Source organism: Melozone crissalis, unplaced genomic scaffold, assembly GCF_028551555.1.
Source record: "Melozone crissalis strain CALT ecotype California unplaced genomic scaffold, PUWL_Pcris_2 ptg000008l_1, whole genome shotgun sequence".
NCBI classification, from domain to species: Eukaryota; Metazoa; Chordata; class Aves; order Passeriformes; family Passerellidae; genus Melozone; species Melozone crissalis.
Window position 1 is genome coordinate 19,455,625 of NW_026535786.1, and position 19,034 is coordinate 19,474,658.

The 19,034-nt window shown below is 44.7% G+C and overlaps 1 protein-coding gene and 5 non-coding genes across 6 annotated transcripts; 2 read left to right on the top strand and 4 right to left on the bottom strand.

Annotated features, from left to right (window-relative positions):
• Nucleotides 1–142: 142 nt before the first annotated feature.
• On the bottom strand, nt 143–224 carry TRNAS-AGA (transfer RNA serine (anticodon AGA)). The gene has a single exon. It is a non-coding gene; the product is annotated as a tRNA-Ser (tRNA).
• A 586-nt stretch (nt 225–810) lies between these two features.
• On the bottom strand, nt 811–882 carry TRNAH-GUG (transfer RNA histidin (anticodon GUG)). Its single transcript has one exon. It is a non-coding gene; the product is annotated as a tRNA-His (tRNA).
• Nucleotides 883–1,019: 137 nt separating this feature from the next.
• On the bottom strand, nt 1,020–1,091 carry TRNAD-GUC (transfer RNA aspartic acid (anticodon GUC)). Its single transcript has one exon. It is a non-coding gene; the product is annotated as a tRNA-Asp (tRNA).
• A 3,989-nt stretch (nt 1,092–5,080) lies between these two features.
• On the top strand, nt 5,081–5,154 carry TRNAI-AAU (transfer RNA isoleucine (anticodon AAU)). The gene has a single exon. It is a non-coding gene; the product is annotated as a tRNA-Ile (tRNA).
• Nucleotides 5,155–5,445: 291 nt separating this feature from the next.
• Nucleotides 5,446–5,517, top strand: TRNAD-GUC (transfer RNA aspartic acid (anticodon GUC)). The gene has a single exon. It is a non-coding gene; the product is annotated as a tRNA-Asp (tRNA).
• Nucleotides 5,518–5,953: 436 nt separating this feature from the next.
• Nucleotides 5,954–14,828, bottom strand: CPOX (coproporphyrinogen oxidase). The gene is made up of 7 exons (XM_054270004.1): nt 14,426–14,828; nt 14,191–14,334; nt 13,375–13,485; nt 12,836–12,977; nt 10,580–10,798; nt 8,317–8,421; nt 5,954–6,482 (listed from the first exon to the last, which is right to left on the bottom strand). Exons 1-7 carry the CDS (start codon nt 14,826–14,828, stop codon nt 6,395–6,397), a joined length of 1,212 nt encoding a protein of 403 aa, XP_054125979.1. The 3' UTR covers nt 5,954–6,394.
• Between the last annotated feature and the right edge of the window lie 4,206 nt (nt 14,829–19,034).

Sequence of the window (19,034 nt, forward strand, 5' to 3'; positions counted from 1 at the left end):
TATTTCTTACTGGTGAAAATTTTTATCGTGTCAAAAAAAAAAGAAAAAAAAAAAACCACCAAAAAACAAAGAGGCAAGCGGCGAGTGAACTTGGGACACCAGATAGACAAGTGAACATTCATGCGGAACAAAATAACTCCTTCGTAGTCGGCAGGATTCGAACCTGCGCGGGGAGACCCCAATGGATTTCTAGTCCATCGCCTTAACCACTCGGCCACGACTACTGAATGGACGTGGATTTTGGTTTTCCGCATTTTCACGTCTGAGCGGCGGATCAGCCCCCTTCACTTTTTCCTGTGTTTCCCTCCTGCGTGGTGCCGCCCACCGCAGAGGGTCACCGGGATTTGCGCGAGGGTCCCGGAGCCACCGCCCAGCCCCCGCAAGCGAGGGGCTGGCCGACGCAGCTGATAGGCTGTCAATTGAGCACGTGGGGTAAAGTAAGGTGCGGGCCGGTTAGCTCAGTTGGTTAGAACTGGGTGCTAATAACGCGAAGGTCCCGGGCTTTTATACTTGGGGGGATTTTCTTGGTTGTTTAGTTTTTTGGGTTTTGGAGTTTGGTTTTTTTGTTGTTGTTGCGGTATATTTTTTGGTTTTTTTAGTTAGTTTGTTTGTTTTTTTAAACCTTTATTTTTTTGTTGCCGTTTTAGCGTTCTCGGTATCAAACCACTCCTGCCCAGGGACGGGACCTGGGCGTACCCACACCGTAGGCGGAAGGACCGAAGTCACCTCGCCCGTACCGGCTAAAGCGTTCTCAGACAACGACGGGGGCAGGAAGACAAGAGAAAGAGAAGAAAAAAAAGCCCACCTTCCTGCCGTGACTCGGATTCGAACCGAGGTTGCTGCGACCACAACGCAGAGTACTGACCACTATACGATCACGGCCAGTCACCACCCGGCGCCACCGCCGCCTGACAAGTGCCGCTCTCCTCCAGCCATGTTCCTGATGATAAGGGGATATGGATGGGAATTTCACTGGCAGAAAGTAAAGCGGCAATGGCGCAGCAAAACGACACCGTTATCTCCCCGTCGGGGAATCGAACCCCGGTCTCCCGCGTGACAGGCGGGGATACTCACCACTATACTAACGAGGAGCGCACTCTCAAAGACTTAATAGGTGTCGGTCCGAAGCCGGGAACTGCCTGAGGGGCAATGGCGGCCATCCGAGGACTCTCAGGAAGTCGTCGGCGCTGCGATGCCCGAGTGGGCACCGAGGGAGACCCTACCGAGGCTTTCCTAACTACCTGCGGCCCGCGATTTCCGGCGTTGCGTTGCTGTAAGCTTGAACATAAGGTTTACGGTGAGTCCCGCCTCACGGAGCGGGTTTGAAGGGTATGGCTGACAGGGAAACCCACCCCGTGACCCCAAATCCATGAGCCTGTTGCCTGCCATCATGCGAGGCGTGGTTTGTTGAGTGGTTTACATTCAGAACTTTCAGATAATCTCCCAAGGGTAGTTAGGTTTTCCTTGGTGAACAGGCGGCAAAGTTGGCACCGTGTAATTGATTTCAGTAACAAAAAAAAACGGGGGAGGGGGAGGAATGACAAGTTAAAAATACCATTTCCTGTAGCGTTACACAGTCTGGTGGGGATCAGGAACCTGCAGAAAGCTGTCATCAAAAGCTGGCGTTTTAAAGCCACATTTGTAACCGGTTTCTGCCATGCACATGTGTCTTTTTGCTCCACCTGTCGCCGAAAGCATCGGGATAAATCAAACACTATGTTTTAGTATTAGAAAGTAGGCCTTGCTTTATTCACAGTGTGGCATGCATGGATATAGCTCTGCCTAGATGCAAGACCACTTGTAAAACTTTTCACTTATTTATACATTTTTATCAAACGAAGAAATTAATGTCCACTGGTTATAAACTATATAATTATTTTCATTAAACAGTATTCTATGTCTTATTGGTTATTGATTTCTCATGCACATTTTCAGTCTTCCTACTATCTTTTTCCCTGATAAGGCATTTCCAGCACACATGCTGGATTGTCTTTCTTAGTGTCCTCTTTAACTTCTGGTTCCTGCAACATGTCCTAGAAGGCTATAAATTCTGCATTCCAGGTTTTGTTCCCCAGGCTTTGTTCACTGAAGCTCATCAGGGTTAGTTTAGCAAAACTTTTAAAAGTTTCAGTGAATTTCCCAATCTATTCTAACGATAGCAGTCTGTAAAAACCAGCTGCTTGCTGGTTAAAGTGGAAAATGACAATGTTTATGAATAGTACACACAGCTTATGATTTATTAAAAACAATTAGTTAGAAGACTAATGAAAACCATTATATGGTAGAAGAGTTCTTGGCTAAACTGAAGTTCAAAAATGAGTTTTATGAACATGATCACTTACTTGCAATGTACTGTAATTAAGAGGGGAAAAGTAAATGTCATCCTTTACTTCCTCATTCCTGGACTAGTTCATCTTAAGTGGTTTTCTTGGAATAGTTGTTGAAAGTATTAAATTTATTAAATCAGACTCCATGGGGAAGGGAAAAGGAAACAGGCGTTTCAAACATGTAGTTCTAAGTATTGCATTTTGACAAACATCTGTCACCAAAGATTCACCATCTTTCACCTGCACATTCAGGATTCAACTGTTGACAAGACGATTACTTATTTCTTACTCTTGGAAGAAAAAATAATGTAAACCTCTCCCTAGGCATTCTTCTTATCCTGAAAGACTGGGAAACATATTTGGAAATGTGTTTTGAACTCTAATGACACAATAGGAGCAAAACAAACTGTGCTTCTTGCATTTTTTAAATACTGAAATACTTATATAATAATTTTCTTAGAAAATGGTATTTTAAAGGAATGAGTGGTCAATAAGTTAGGGATAACCTAAGAGAAAAGGATCAATGTTGGTAATAATATGAGTTAGGGCTGCAATCCCTTCTCTTGCAGGAAGACACCACATTTCATTGCAGTTGCATTGTATCTTCTGGCTCCTGGCACACAAATTCACAGTTGTTCTTTCTTTACTGAGCAATCTGCTCAGGAAAAGGCCTTGTCCCAGTGGCTCTGAAATTATTTTACAGTGAGATGAGGTCTCCTCACAACAGCAGAAACTGTACAGCTTCTCTCTTCTCTGACTGTTGTATTTGTCATGATGCTTCTTGAGCTTGAAATTCTAACAGAGAAAGCTTGAGACACAGTTTAAAATCCATATTCTGCTCACAACAGGCAGTCTTCATCTTGCCTCTGGAGTGATTCTACTGCTTCAGTGCTGTTCCCTAAAATTTTTTGATCAACTTCTGAGGACTGTGGTTTCTGATGGAGTAAAACCTACAGTCTTGGAGTCCCACAGTATTAGTGATTGAGTGCTGATGCTTAAGGAAAGAAAAACAGCATCTGTTGAATTTAGACCACGTCAGGGTTGCATTTTTAGGTATGTGACTTTTTGCAGATTCTTACAGTTCTACAGCTAATCAAATAATTTTTTCTCACTGCCCACTTATTTTTTAAGGCCCAGTAAATGATGCCTTTTCAATTTAAAAGTCTTTATTCTAAAAAGCCCCCTTATTGTGGGGCTTTCTGCTTCTTTCTTCTTCATGTATATCTGACGTTTTCTGCCCTTTTGTCAATCAGATGTCTCCTGTATTTTTCCTTCCTCACTCCATATTTTCTTACACATGATCTGTGACCATCTCCTCACACGATTTATTGGTCACTGTTTTAGTCGCTGCTTTGGGGTCTTTTTCTGCAGCATGTGGGAACATCTCTGTTAAATATTGCCCAGGATTTGAGGAAGCTCTTGTATTGTCATTGTGAAAAATGCATGTATTTTATGATTGGCTTTTCACAATGCATGTATTTTATAATTGGCCTTTCACAAATATTAAAATGAATATGTGTTGTGTTAGAAAGAAATGCTTTATTAATTCTCTTAAGTACTGTGTTAAATATAGTTTTAGGTTATAAAAATTGTTAAAATAGAAACTATGCTATGTAAGATGCTTTGTTTAACAGAAAGGACTGGCAGCAAGATAGCCACAGGACACCTAAATCTTTCAGAGAAAGGGAATTTATTGCCTCCTTGTCAGAAGAAACGAACTTCTTCCCGCCTCAAAGGCACTGTTAGGATTAGAAGGAAGAAGCTGACCCTGACCAGACGGAATCCTGTGTTTGAATGGCATTTATGCATCATGTATGAAGTGTATGAATATGCAACGGGCTATTGTTCTTAAGGGTTAATCCTCTGTTAACGGGTGTCCTTTTTCGGGCTCGTGATGCCCAGAAAAGGTACCCGGACGTCCGTAACTCTTTGTTTTTATTGTCTCATATTGACCTGATTCAATTTGTCCTAATTGTTATTACTCTAATTGTGTTACTATTCTTTTTAACCATTTTATTACTATTAAACTTTTAAAAAATTTAAAAACAAGTGATTGGCGTTTTTCACATCATGATACCTTTATATATGCTTCTCTATGCAGATATTACCTTATATCTGGCTTCCTAGTATGTTTTTTATTGATGTATTTAATGATAGGTCGTGTTAGCAGCAAATGAAACAAAGGAGAAGAGCTCAATTTAGCACTCATACTGACGGTTTGTGAAGGGAAGGGCTGGGAATTTAATTATGTCCTCTTCCTCTACAACTTTTTCACTGACTCAGAGGTATTTAATTCTGAAATATTTTCGGCATTTTTCTAATCAATGCCTTGATTTCACAAGTGACCCTTCACAGGGAGAATGGACCCATCACTCTTTCCATCGCATCCCCGTCCGCGGCGTGGCCAAAAGGAGGGAGAGAGGGAAGGGTCGGCAATGGCTCCTACAAAGCGTGGCGGTTCGTTGCGGTGGTGCTGCTGCTCCGCCGGGAGGAGCGCGTCCGCAACTGCCCCCCGCGCAACGGAGGAGGGAGCAGGCAGAGAAAAACGAAAGGTGTGAAAGTCTCAATTTTTTAGGAATGCTCGTCACCCCGGTTGGTGCCCTTGCTGCTCTACCATGGCTCCATGAAACAACTCGCCGAGGCGGTGTCTACGAAGAGCGATCGCTGTAGAGCGGCGCTCGGCAGTGGCTGCACCCAGGGCGCGTCTGTGGGCGAGCTTCACCTCTTTATCCTCAAACTCCTACCGAGGAAGTGGCCGGTTAGCTCAGTTGGTTAGAGCGTGGTGCTAATAACGCCAAGGTCGCGGGTTCGATCCCCGTACGGGCCAGTGTGACATTTTTCTTTTCCCCTTGGACATGAGGAGATCTCTGACTTAGTAGAGGATCACTTTATTTTGTTTTAGGGGCGGAGGGGTAACACGGAAAGGAACGCGGTACCTCCCAAGAGGAAGCTGGACTTGGGCGATCATGGGGGGACAGTGAGTGCCAGGCGCGCCGCCGCCTCTTCCCACCCTGCCCTGCCCCTGGGGGCCAAGCCAGGCACCACCCGTACACCAGAAGCTCGCCGCAAGTGAGGTGCTACCGGCTCGTGGAGGGGAGACAACATATCCGCATCTAACTCCTCGTTAGTATAGTGGTTAGTATCCCCGCCTGTCACGCGGGAGACCGGGGTTCGATTCCCCGACGGGGAGAAAAAGAATAACTTTTTTTTTCCTCGATCGGGGGGAAAGAAAACCCGTTCCCCACTTGCTTCTTTCCCCTTCCGGCTCCTCAGCGAAGTTCGAGCTGGGAAACAAGCCAATCAGCCCAAAGCTAGGAGGAGCGCGAAGGCAGAGGTGGATGCCTTAGGGCAACATCCAACAGCATCCTGATCCACCGTCAACCTCCCTGGCAATGGAACTGGCTCGAGCAGCATTGTTCTGCTGTGTGGTCTGCTGCACAGATGCTCAGTGCTGATTTTCTCAAACGGACAGCCATCCTTCCATTCTCATGAGGTAACACTGAGACCTCAACTCATATCAGCCAAGTTATACTGCTGCAACACATCTTAAACCATTTCCCCCCTCTACAATCTACAAGATATCATCAAAAAACACGTGATGAAGTACTACCTTTTCCACAGCTTCCTGAAAGCACAGTTTAAGGTTCAGTGTAATACCAAATATTCCCTTTATTCTTTAAAAAAAATGTTTTTAAGCATACCAACATTTTATAAAGGCAAGCAGTGCTATTTAGGCACAGATAATCCTTTCATTTCCCTGAAGACACCACAGTAGTTTGCCATTTTGCAGTCATCTAAAGCATGCGGAGTAGCCCTGTGAGGTGTTCACCAGTCCTTCACAAGGCAACAGCAGCTAGGGATAACACTGTTAGCCCATCAATCTAAAAGAATGAGTTCACACACTTGCAAGTTTTAACAAGTCTACAGCATAATTAAGGCACGAGGTAAGAGTATAAATAGACGCACTGAAACACCATGCAACAGCAGTTTGAATGGGCTGGTTTGCAGACATTCCTGTTCTCTCAGAATGGCTCAGTGGAAGCAATCAATCCTGTCCATGATCCGTGTCAGTGCACCCAGTCTTTGGGATTTCGCAGAACCTCCAGCATTTCTGCTTCTTTCGAGCTCTCTGGTGGGTTATGCATGTATTCCCACCTGCAAGGAGAAGGGAAACTCACTCAAATGGCCCAGCTGGCAGCCACTTCTCCTGCACCAGGCGGTGTTTGGACTGGAGTTGTCTTTTCTAAGGATGCAAAGCTACATACACAGTTGATACTCTTGGCTGAGATGACAGATATGGTTACAAATCACAAGTTCAGTAAAAACAAATAATAATGTCACCAGGGCAGATGGGAGAAATGTTAGTTTCATCTTTTTACCAACTTTTGAAAAATCTGGAAGGACAAAGAAAAAGGAAAGAGCAGTACCCCTATGTCCCATAAGGCATGCATGTCTATTTGCAAAAATCTTGTAACAGTCTCTTGTGACACATTAGTATAACAAGGAAGAGGAACAAAAACAGGAACCCACAGAATTCTGACAGTGACACGACCTTTTTCCAGAATCTCAACTGGAAGCTCTATCAGTCTTTGTTGAATTTTGGCTTTAAGAACAAAAGCGGTGAAAGATCCCTTTTTTCATTGAAAAAGCAATTGAAAGAGACACGACAGAGGAAGGAAAGTGTCAGCAGTCACAGAGAGATGGGTACATTCTCCCTCCATTTTGCCCCCAAAGGAATGACCCCTTCATGCTGTGAAGTGAGCTAGTTACATTGATGAAAAAGAGTGAACCCAGACAATCACCGTAATTATGTCAAAACATGGAACGTGCTACACCACCAGGTCAGGGACACATCAGGTGTTGTCAGTGGGATAAAGATACATGGTAAGAACAGCACTGCCTTCACTCCCTAGCAAAGGGAGGGTCCCTAGTGAGTTTTATGGAATTCAATGACAGGATACCCAAAAGCAATGGGAATAAATAGTAAATGGCCAAATTTGCTGGTGTGACAAGCATAAGCAAGATGGGTTAAAACCTAAAAGCACTGTTAAAAACAGTATTTAGCCAAGAAACTGAGTAATAAAATGGCAGGTGAAATTTACTGTTGATTGATGTGATGGACGCAGAAAAAGGTTGCACACAGATTGAGTTAAATTTTATTGCCCAGAAAAGACTTTGGCATTGTAACAGCTCTATAAAAAAAGCCACCTCAATGCTGAACCGCAGTCAAAACCAACAAACAGAATATTAGGACTGTGGAAAGAATAATGAATTAAAATATTGCTATGCCACTATAAGTCAGGAGCACACCTGCATCTTGTATCCAGATATGTAGCTTACATTGTCTGTTCCTTATCCCCAGTTCAGAAAGGGCACAGAAAATTTAGGCCTAGCAAAAGTGGCAAAAGTATGAAACATCAACTGTACAAAAAAATAAAAAGAGCAGGAAAACAAACTGTCAGCCTGGAAAACAAACAATGAAAACCCCCCAGAAGCCTTGTAAAATAAAAACTGTTATGGAGAAAATGGACAGGAAGAAAATCATGTTACTCAGTGAGAAGTCAGATGAAGTCATCAGGTTCAAGTAGAAAACAAAGAGATAATTTCTCATACAACACACAGTTAGTTAAACTGTGCAGCTCCCTGCCCCACATTTGGCAGGACTGCCAGAGGCTCTCATGGTTTCTAAGGGCTACTAAGCAAAAATCCATGGAGTGAGAATAATAAATCTATAAAGAGGAACTAAGCAAAAAAACTATAATTTTTTTGCCAGAAAATCTCTATGCCACATACTACTGGAAACTAGGTGAGTACAACGGAGAAGCAGCTGCATATGCAGAATAGAGAACTGTACTTGTCCAGTTCTTGTATCAGGCATGAACTCATCACTGTTAAGAGACTAGAGACCAGAAGAGACCTTGGATTTAATCCTATGAAATATTTTACTAAGAACAGTGTCTGTTACAACTCCACATAACCACACCCTTACCTTGCAGTCAGTGGCAGAGACATAAGAATGCTTTCGATTCTTGATCCTGGTGTCAGAAGGCCAAACTTTGTACCTCTGTCATAAACCAAGTTGAACTCTACATACCTACAGGAATGAAGAGATGCAACAGAAAAATCCCTAGTTTATTAGCAGAAGTTGGTTGTGCTTTCTTCAAATGGCAGATGTCAAACAAAACCAGCCTGTTTTTCTGCTGAGTTGGCGTCAACTGTTCTGTCAACTGTTCTGCAGCATCCTCTGCATAGGAATGCAGGTGTGACCTTGCTACTCCACAGAGCACAGGGAGAACTGACCTCACGTAAGAGACTAGAGCAGACCAACTGTTCTAAGGAGAGCAGTCTGCAGGCTCCTGTGCTGTACTGTACTCCTCCCAGGCCTCAGCCCTGCTGGCAAGCTTGACACTACATTTACCTTGGTTCTTCTCTTTGTGGAGATGTAATAAAGAGAGGCCTTAAAGGTACTGAAAATAACCAGAGAAAAAATTCTACTGTGCAGTCCTCCATGCTGAAGGACACATAAGCAGCAAGGCCAGAACAGTGTTTCCTGGTTCCTGGGAAGATCTAGAAACAGCAAAAGTCAGATAGCTTCAGAGTGCTGGCTGGGATTTGTAAGTGATGAAATAGACGGTTTTCTGCTCCCAGCATAGGAACAGAGCTGTGACAATTCATCAAGGATTATCTCGAGAGCCAATACAGGGTGTTTGTACTTAAAGATACAGGAAGGGAAAAGCTCTTATCCATGTGCAGAACTGGAAAGCTTTACATAGCCCCATAACCTGCAAACAGACCCAGGGAAATAGACAGACCTCAAGAGCTGGTCCTGCTGCAACTTAGAAAAGCCATTCCACCTTTTAAACTTTGCAGGTTTGCTAAATCCCATCCACAGGCTGGATCCTGAAAGCCCAATGTTCCCAAGAACAGTCCCACCAAATTAAGGATGCTTGCTTAAGTGACCAACAGCTGCAGGCCAGTGATCTGAACTTGAATGCTTACACTCTTTCCATGCCAGTCTCACATTTCTCTGCAGAACAGGCAGAAACTAAAGACTCTAGTTAAGCACAAAGCATAGTTTCAATTCTCCGTACACTCAAACAGTCACAGGACATGGAGAAGAGAGTACAACTGTATTGACCAATGTACTTAAGCTTTTGCAGCATTAACAGTTGGTGACATTAGGCATCCTCCTAAGTATTTTACAGTAACCTTGGACCATGCCAGAATAAAAAAATCCAACTCTCTGTATTCTTTTACAGGTATCCTCAATTCCTTTACAGGAATTTCAATGCCAAGATCAGATGGATCAGACGTATGTAAGGAACTGAAAGAACTCAAGTAGAGTTATTCCTGACTTTCTGGGGTTTTCCTGCATTACTTAATAGGAAGCCACCATTCTTTTACCCTTAGCTCCTCATGTGACAGAGCAGCCCTATATACACTACCTCTGGGCTGCAGGAACGGGCAGGATTCAGGACATGAAGCACACCCACACTCCTTGGCCTGTTACACAGCAGAAGCTTTGTTGGAGAATTTTGCTCAGACATGGCTTAAGGAAAGAGGCCATGAAAGTATACAGCTGATGGAAAAGTAAAAGGCAGCTGTAAAGCAGCAGTTCCCAGGCTTGATTTTGTAAATAACTAGGTTCTCAGGCATATTTTTTATAAACAGCAGGATTCTCAGACAGTCTTCTCATAACAGGTAAACATTCTGTCCTTGGCTGCTCTGGGAACAGCTATGAAAGTTTTGAGAACTTTTCATATCACGGTGAGAAGACAAATCTTGGTTTCAATAAACAAACCACAGGTATTGTAAACAAAAGGAGGGGTTAGAGTTTTCTCTGTAGCCTATGGTGAGCTCGAATTTTGCAATATGCATGAAGTTAATTAACACTGTTATAAAAGGTGGCTGATTTGATCAATAAATCGGAGTCGATGCTGATCAACAAAGATGGGTTGTCTCCCTTCGCCTTCAACAAAGCTTCTTTTGCTTTTTGAAGGAGTTGAAAAGAAATGGTGGTGCTTTGTTTGGGTTGCTTGTGTTGCAACATGGGAGAATGGGAAATGCCTTCTTTGCACCCTGTTTAGCAATCTAGCACTGGATTTCAGAATTAGTTCTATGCACAAAAATGCTTAAATTCTTGGTGAGCTTTTTTGGCCCACACGACCTGTAACTGTGAAGAACTAGCTCATACTTTTTTCTTGCCAGCCCAGTCCACCTCCTGTGTATACTTTTGTTCCTCCAGTACTCACCGTCCTCTCCGAAGCTGTTGCCATAGCTTTTCCTCTGGTGTGAAGGAGTCATGGCAGTGCTTTTTCACAATGGGAATGTAACAAGGCACAACAGCTTTGGCACAACTCTTTACAAACTGGAATACTTCCTCCTTGGAGGGAGAGTCCACATCATCAAAGAATATGCCTCCAATCCCTCTACGCTCACCACGGTGCTTGATATAGAAGTAGTCATCACACCTAGAAGCAGTGTCAGATGATTACTAATATGGTCCAGAGTATTCAAAGACATGAACAGTACTCCAAAGAGCTGCATGCTGCAGGACAGAACCAGTGAAATACTGCCCATAAGTCAGTTTCTGCAGGGCTGGGTGCCCCACTGTTTCCCTGATGCCCAGAGGCAGGACAGTGCAGCATCACCTGGAAAGCACTCCTGTGTCACTTGCAGTAAAAGCTCTGATTAAATGGTCTCTGTAAAGCTACACATCACCACAACGTCACTGAACACCCTGGCAGATGCGTCCATGTGGGTTAATCCAATCCATATCCTCAACCAACTCTGAACAGAGACATCTGATTTCAAAAATTTCAAAGCTGAGGGCTCTTGACAGCTTCCATTCCCAGCATTATATGTAGTTCTCACATTATTTGGACAGCTTTCATATGAACTCAGACTTGGAAGAGAATTTATTCTCTTTGGCATCCAAGTAAAAGAATTTTCTTCATCAAAACAAAAGTAACCTAAGGCCCCAAGACCAGATAAGAAAGCAACTGTCATGGCACCCTTCCTTGGAAAAAGGTTTTTTAATAGTTAAAATTTGAAAGACTGAATCATTATAGCAGTGGCTTTTCATGACTCGTGTTTAAGTTTATAAATGAGTAAGGACAGCTTATCCAAAAAGCAATTAATCTCTTTTGTATTTACAGGGAGTATTTAGTTGTGAAATTACTGTAACTTGAATGACTTAACTCCATCTTTCTTATAATTCCTTGCTTGGGCATGCAAGTCTTCACATGGAGGAGAAAGCAAAACGAAGTATGAAGCAGGAACCATCAACATCAAGAAAACCTGGCCTTCCATTAGGACTAGTTTTCCATACAGGACCAGTTTTCCATATATCCACAATCGTTCTCGAGCATTATATATGGCATGGCCATAACAAGAAAGACATAGAGATGTAACAGATAACCTACTCTATTTTTTTATTCACTGGGATAATCAGTGTTTTCTATTTTATGATAGCAGGAAGAGTTAGTGAAAAACACCGAGTCAGAAATATAAAAGAGAATAAGCCTGACAAAAATCTTAAATCTAGATCAGGTAGACAATGTGGTAAGTGTAATAATGTTTTTCTTTAGCAAAGTGGGAAAACGTCTCTGACCCCCTTTAGCTGGCATTGCAAACCTACTTAAGCAGCAAAGAACCAGACCATTAAGGTAGATTCTCTAAACTACCATGCAAAAAATCCTCCGACAGCACGACTGTAATCTCAAGGCTCTACAATATGTCTCTCTACTAAGTGGCTGCCACCCAAACTACAACACCCACTTAATCTCCTGTCCTCAGACAAGACCTAGTAGCTTACAAAAGGGTACCCCCACCTTCCTGCATACACAGCTTGCGGCAGATAGGATTATCAGACACAGAACAGCAAGTTCTCACTTAGTAGTGGAAGATCCCATCACTTGTATCTCTCAGCTCAAGAAGAACATTAAAAATTTGCATCTTAGAAAATGTGCTGTTGAACTCCCAGTGAATGTGTCACCAGAGAAAAAAATACAGCTTCATCAAATTATGAAGCTTCTACATTAAGGACAATGTCCTTGACATACCTGGAAATTACCTGGCTATGACGGCCAGACTGAAGGCAGAAAAACAAAAATGAGATTTTCAAAACTGCTGTGATGGCCCAAGAGCTCACACTAAATCATGCACATTTACCACGAGTTCACTGTAAAGAGAGTTTGTGCAAGTTCATGGGGCAGAAGTCTTATCCTAGTTTAACACCAGAGGCTAAAAGGAATTTTATCAGCTTAGTTTTCCTTTGGGCTGTAGACTTACGATCCCAGTTGTCAGCCCTCAGACTTGAAAAATCCAGGATTCTGTAAATAAGGTATTTCTTTAGACAACATTTTGTCCCAGTACACTTCTGATTTTCATTAGGGCTTTCTGATACTTTTCAAAAGGCATCAGAACCTACAGTTCCCAGCATACACTTAACTGCCAACACCCAGTGCTGCTTCCTGCTCCCACCAAGCACACCTTTGTCCACGTACCATTTCTTGTACTTGGGATACAGCTTTAGATCATGCTTGTCACAGGCTTCTTTCAGAGTCTTGTGAAAATGAACAGCATCCTCTTCATTCAGGTAAGTTGGAGTGAGGTCAGTCCCACCACCAAACCACCACTGTTTAGTTCCTATAGCAGAGGCAAGCAGCAACATTTTTCTTTTAAACTTCTGAACAGCAACTTGTTGCTAGTGGTTCACCAAAAACTAGCATCTACTTTTACAATACAAAACAACATCATTTTTCAGCAGTGTCCCTAGACTTCAATAGTTAAAAATTTGACTACAAGGTAGTGCAATGATCAGTGACTTCAGGAAAAGATGACACAAACTTCAGTGTAGTGAAAACCATTTTGGACTACTGACCCTGACTACAGAACAGCAGTTTCACAAGATGGGCTGGTGACTCTTGACATACCTGGGAGCAAACTCGCACTGGTTCTTGATCTCTTACCCTGCCATGCATTCACACTTCCTTGGGGCAGAGTCAGACATTTCATACAGTCTTCATTGGACTATAATCCTTACCATCTGCTTCTTCAATTTCAAAGTATCTGTAGTTGAAGTGCATGGTTGGAACATGAGGATTCTTTGGATGGATAACAGAGCTCACACCCATGGCGCAAAAAGGCAGCTTCCCTGGATAAAAGGATGCACAGGAAAAGCTCGTCAGTTTTTCAATAAACTTCATTTATTATCATTTAAGGAATATCACTATTTTCCCTTAGGCTCCAAGCCACAACAGGAAAGTGTCTCATGTTGGGTCACCCATCATTATTAATCGGTGGGCAAGTTACTTCTTATCCATACACTTCTGTGCACCTAACTCAGCGATTTCTTTGGTATTTGTTCTAAAACGTGACAATACTTGGGAGAACCCACCAGATGAAGACCACTTAAAACATACGGCACTGCTAAGGCTTTCTACCACCCCCAGTCCTCACAATTACCCTTTGTTACACAAAGGTGTGTTGAGTCCCCTTTAGCCTTCAGGTGTTGTTGGTTTTCTCCATCCGCCTTTTTGGTACATAATTCCTGCACTGTTTCACTGTTGCACTAGAGCCTCATTATTGAGAGGCCACCTGTGCCTACAATACATTCCTCATTGCAGCAAGACAGAGAGACAAGCACTCCCATACCTGGCTTTCTAGGGACATGAAAGTCCACCAGTCAAGCTTACTGATTAGAAATCACTATGATACAAATTAAAACCTTTGAACTTTCATCAGTCTTGCCTTCCTCATGTTCTGCTCAAAGGCCAGGTTGCTTTCAGAGTACCTGAACGGGAATACTCAGGTCAACACGTCCAGGTTCCCCATCCCAACTGCGCGATAGACGCCTTACCGTCCTTGGCCTTCAGAGACTTCCCTCTGCTTCGCATCTGCCGCGCTGCTTCCTCGGACAGGAACCCGGACACGACGGACACGTTCACACCCGCCTTCTCAAAGACCTCGCCATCCTGCAGCACGCAGCTGATGCCGCCTCCGCCTGCCAACGCCAGGCTCCAGGTCAGGGTCACCGAGGGGTGACCAAACCCGCGGTGCCGGTATCCGCGGTCTCTCCCGCGCCTCCCCCGTACCTTCCTTCCTTTCCCAGCTGTCAACGGCGAAGGAGGCGCCGGGGTCCAGGTCGGCCAGGGCGCGACACATCTCCGCCTGCGTCTCCATGATGAGCACCTCCATGCGGCTCCGCAGCTCCCGCCGCCGCCGCCGCAGCTCCCGGAGCCCGCTCACCGGCGGCGCCATGAACCGCTGCCGCAGTTCCTTCTCCTCCTCGTCCTCCCGGGCTGACGCCAACGCGGCTTGCCGCCGCCACAGCCCCAACGCCAGCCCCAGCCCGCCCAGCGTCCCTGCGGCCGCCAGCGCGGCCCGCCGCGCCTCCCGGCTCACCGGCCCCGGCGGCGCCGAGCCCAGTGCCCGGGTAAAGGCGAGGGCCGGCGGGCCACAGGCGGCCCCACGGAACAAGCGCGCTGCCGCCGCCATGACCGGCACCGGCGCCGCAGTGCCGGCGGGGCGGGGCGGGGCGGGGCGGAGCGGGGGCCGGGCCGGGTATGAATTTGTGTCTGCCCACGGAAACGGTTAGGTAAAGTCCCTCTGAGATCATATACTCCGGTCTGTCGTCTATCACCCCATTGTCAGCTAAACCACAGGGCACTAACTGGCACGTCCAGTCTTTCTTTAAACACCTCCAGGGACAGTGACTCTACCTCCTCCCTGGGCTTTCCAATCCAATGTCTAATTACCCTTTCTGTGAAGAAATTCTTCCTAATGTTAACCTAAACCTTCCTTGGCACAGCTTAACGCTATGTCCTCTCGTCCTGTCGCTGGTTGCCTGGAAGAGAGTGATTGCCACCTGGCTACAACCTCTTATTAGGTAGCTGTAGAGAATGATAAGATTATCCCTGAGCCTCCTTTTCTTCAGGCTGAACAACTCCAGCTTCCTCAGCTGCTCCTCATAAGACTTGTCCTCCAGACCCTTCACCAGCTTCATTGTTCTTCCTTGGACCTGCTCCAGCACCTCAATGGCCTTCCTGAACTGAGGAGCCCTGAACTGGACACAGTGTTTGAGATGTGGCCTCACCAGTGCTGAGCACAGAATCACTTCCCTAGTCGTGCCTGGTCATGCTATTTCTGAAACAGGCCAAAATGCCATCGGCACACAGCTGGCTCATACATGTGTGCAAGAAAGCCCATCCACATTGACTGCTGTGAAAGTGTGCAAGCATCCCATAACCCTCCCATCTGGATCTGGGTTGCCCATTGTGTGAGGGTGCCGTGACAGGGAGAGGCATCAATGGATGCAGCATTCAGATGCCACACCTTGCCTGGTGCAGCTTTGGGAGAGAACACTGTGCTGTCCTTGTACCTGTAAAACATCTCTGCATACTGCTTACAAATAACCTGATATTGTTGGTGCAACTATGTGGGGCTGCAGAGTAATTTTGTGAGTAATGGCTTGTGCAGGGCCAGCTGGGCATTGCTGGAATAGGAGTAAAGTTGTATTTTACTGAGCTGTCTTGTGAACCATGCAACAGAATTACTCTTCTGTGTATGACATTTCTGATTTTCTACTCATAGTAATGAGTTTTGAGGTCTGAATAGTTTGTTGGGACCACCAGTTTTGTGCCATAGGATTCTTTCCCATGGATCTTAGAGGGCACATGCTTATCCTTTGTTCTTTCTAAAGTTGAAGCACGTGTTGTTTCCTAATACAGTGGAGGAACTAGACACACGGGTAGTGAAAGGGTTTTGATCTCACTGCAATTACAGAGACATGGTGAGATAGCTTGCATGACTGTTGTCATGAAGGGCTACGCACTGTTTAGGAGAGACAGACAGAAAGGTGCAGTGGTGGAGTTTCCTCTCTGTGAGAGAGCACTTGGAACATATCGATCTCTGCCTTTGGTGGACAACAAGCAAGTCAAGATCTCATGGGTAAGGAAAAAAGGGCAGACTAGTAGAGGTAACACTGTTGTGGATGTTTGCTACAGGCTACCTCATGCAGGAGAAAGTGCATGAGGTCTTCTACAGACAGCTTGAAGCAGCCTCACAGTCACAGGCCCTGGTTCTGGTGGGGGACTTTAACTACTCTGACACCCGCTGGAGAAACAACAGGTGACAAAAGTGATTAAGGGTCTGGAGTATCTCTCTTATGAGGAAAGGCTGAGGAAGCTGGGTCTGTTCAGCCTTGAGAAGAGATGACTGAGAGGAGACCTCATCAGTGTCTATGAATAACTGAAGGGAGGGTGTCAGGCTCTGCTCAGTGGTGCCAAGCAATGGAACAAGAAGGCATTGAGTAGAAACTGATGCACAAGAAGTTTTACCTGAACAGGAGGAACAACTTCTTTAATGTGACCAAGCATGGAAACAGGATGCCCAGAGAGTCTCCGTCCCTGGAGAACTGTCTGGACACAATCCTATGCCATGTGCTCCGGGATCGCCCTGCTTGAGCAGGGAGGTTGGACCAGATGATCCACTGTGGTCCCTTCCAACCTACCCAGCCTGTGATTCTGTGAAAATAAGAATTCAAAATAACAAAGAGAAGGTCTGTGTACCTCCAGGTGTTGAAAAGTACTGCATAGCACAAAAATGGCTTAGCCCTGCAAAGTTTGCACTTTGGTATGGGACTGTTCCTTGGAAACAGTAATCTGGTATTTCTGAACTGTTGTGAGTAGAAAACTTGTCCATTTTTTTTAAAGATTGCAGAGTTCACAAGTTAAACCAATTGCTGCCAAGTTGGAATTCTAACTATTCTTTCCTAATAATTTCATGTTGTAATCACCTGTTGTTAATAGTTTTCCTTTAATTACCTGTTCTTGATGGTTAGAAATCCCCCTTTGTTGAGTATCACCCTGCTGCTTCCTGGAAGATGGCACCCCAGACTGTGAGGAGGAGGTGACATCGGGGTTGGCATGCAAATGAGGAAACCCCTCACCAAATCCAGCAGGTAAAACCTCTAAAAACAACGAGCCACCATGGAATTAAGAGATTGAAGTGATGTCTAGACGTGAAGAACAGAATCCAGTGTCCACTAAGACCTGTTTTACCTTTCACACTAATCTAAAAAGAAAGAGGAACCTGAATGTCAAACTGAAAAATGACGAATCTCCTGGTGCTCTCGTGACGATCGAAGCCCCAGCTCTGCCTGCAGACCAGCGGACACAGCTGCACTCTTCCTCCTCCTTTGTGCCACTCCTGGGAGCAGTAGCGGCATGAGAGCGGCCCGTCGGTTCTTCCCACCCAAGCTGATTTTTAATAAAGGCATTAAAAAAGGAGAAATATCTCCTGCCCTATTTATTTAATTAACTGATTTGCACCTGTACTACCAGAGCATAGATCAGTTTCAAGTATGGCTCTGAGGAAAGTGTGGAGGTTAATCCCTATTAAGGATTTGGGCTTCATTATCTGCCTCTTTTCACTGCAGATGATTTTTGGGGGCAGTGTCTGTCTGTATAAAGTGATAATCTTTGCTCGAAGGCATAGTCCATGTTTTTATTTCTGATCTGGTTCTGCTCTTTGGCAGCAGAGGATGCTGTGAAACTTCTGAAGCTCTGCAACAAGGAACAGATCTCAGCTTGTCTCTCTGAGTTCATCTCTCTTCTGCCATCAGCTGGAGAACATGATCCCTGATGAGCAAGGAAACCCAACCCAGTGGAGGTAGGAGTGAATGTGTTAAGAGAGGTCTGTGGCTTGAAAATAGCTTGGAAGTGCATAATGCATACTGTTTAACATCAAAACGTTTAGATGTATTCAGTAGATACAATTCAAGAAGAAACTGAGCTATCGCTGCTAGCCCTGGATAAAGAACTGTGGAAAGAGCAGCCAAAACCCCTAAGATGGTATTGCCCTTCCAAGCTCTTCACTGTAGTAAGCTCTGGTCTTTCAGTAGGTTTTTTTTAGACATTATTAAAAACAAATAAATGTCGGGCCAAGACATGTAAAACACATTCCCGCTGATGTTGGTGGGGTTTTTTCTGTACTAGGTTGAATGCAATCTTTAATTGATAACATCTGGTAATTCAGCTGGATGGGACCTCTGGAGGTCTCTAGTCCAGCCCCAGGGGTTCACCATTCTCAGTCTGGATGAGGTTGTGCAAGGCCTTCCTTGTCCAGCTGCAGTTAGAAAAACCTCCTTCCTCATTTTTCCTGGGCTCCTGCCTCAGCACTCCACCACCCCCACCTGGAAGAATCTGGTGAGAATTTCCTTTGCTGCAACCACATTGCCAGATCAATGTCTTGGTCTTGCTGGTGAGGTTTAGAAGCATGACTGCTTTACACACTGGGATTGCTCAGGCTGGATGCAGAAGCCTAGTCAGGCTTTCACTCTCTGTTGGTGGTGAGGAGTGACAGAGTGTAAAACACTCACACTCTTTCTGTGCTAATACTGTCATGTTAGCACCTTGTGAGGACCTCCTCTCTGGCAGCACATTAAGGCTGAAATGTCAGCCAAGTACTGATGTGTGTGAGATGCTCAGCAGTGATACAAGGTAAAAAAATGACAGCTCACATTTTGATCTGCTTTTGCAGTGCATAGCAATAGTGTGTAGGGTAGATCTTTCTGTGGAAGTACTAATAGAAGAGGAAAAATGCACTTGGAGTTTAGCTTAAGGCCAAGACTTAAACCTGGAATTGGTCTTGCATTTATCTGAACAAGAACTGAATCTGAGGACATGTACCTTTTGCTTTTTT

What these genes read in the sequence shown, in the direction of transcription:
- CPOX (XM_054270004.1), bottom strand. Translation starts at nt 14,828, where the DNA reads ATGGCGGCGGCAGCGCGCTTGTTCCGTGGGGCCGCCTGTGGCCCGCCG. An exon ending in CAGCTGGGAAAGGAAGGAAG is followed by an intron (nt 14,335 to 14,425) that starts GTACGGGGGAGG and finishes TGGCGTTGGCAG; the next exon opens with GCGGAGGCGGCATCAGCTGC. An exon ending in TATCCCAAGTACAAGAAATG is followed by an intron (nt 10,799 to 12,835) that starts GTACGTGGACAA and finishes CACTGCTTCTAG; the next exon opens with GTGTGATGACTACTTCTATA.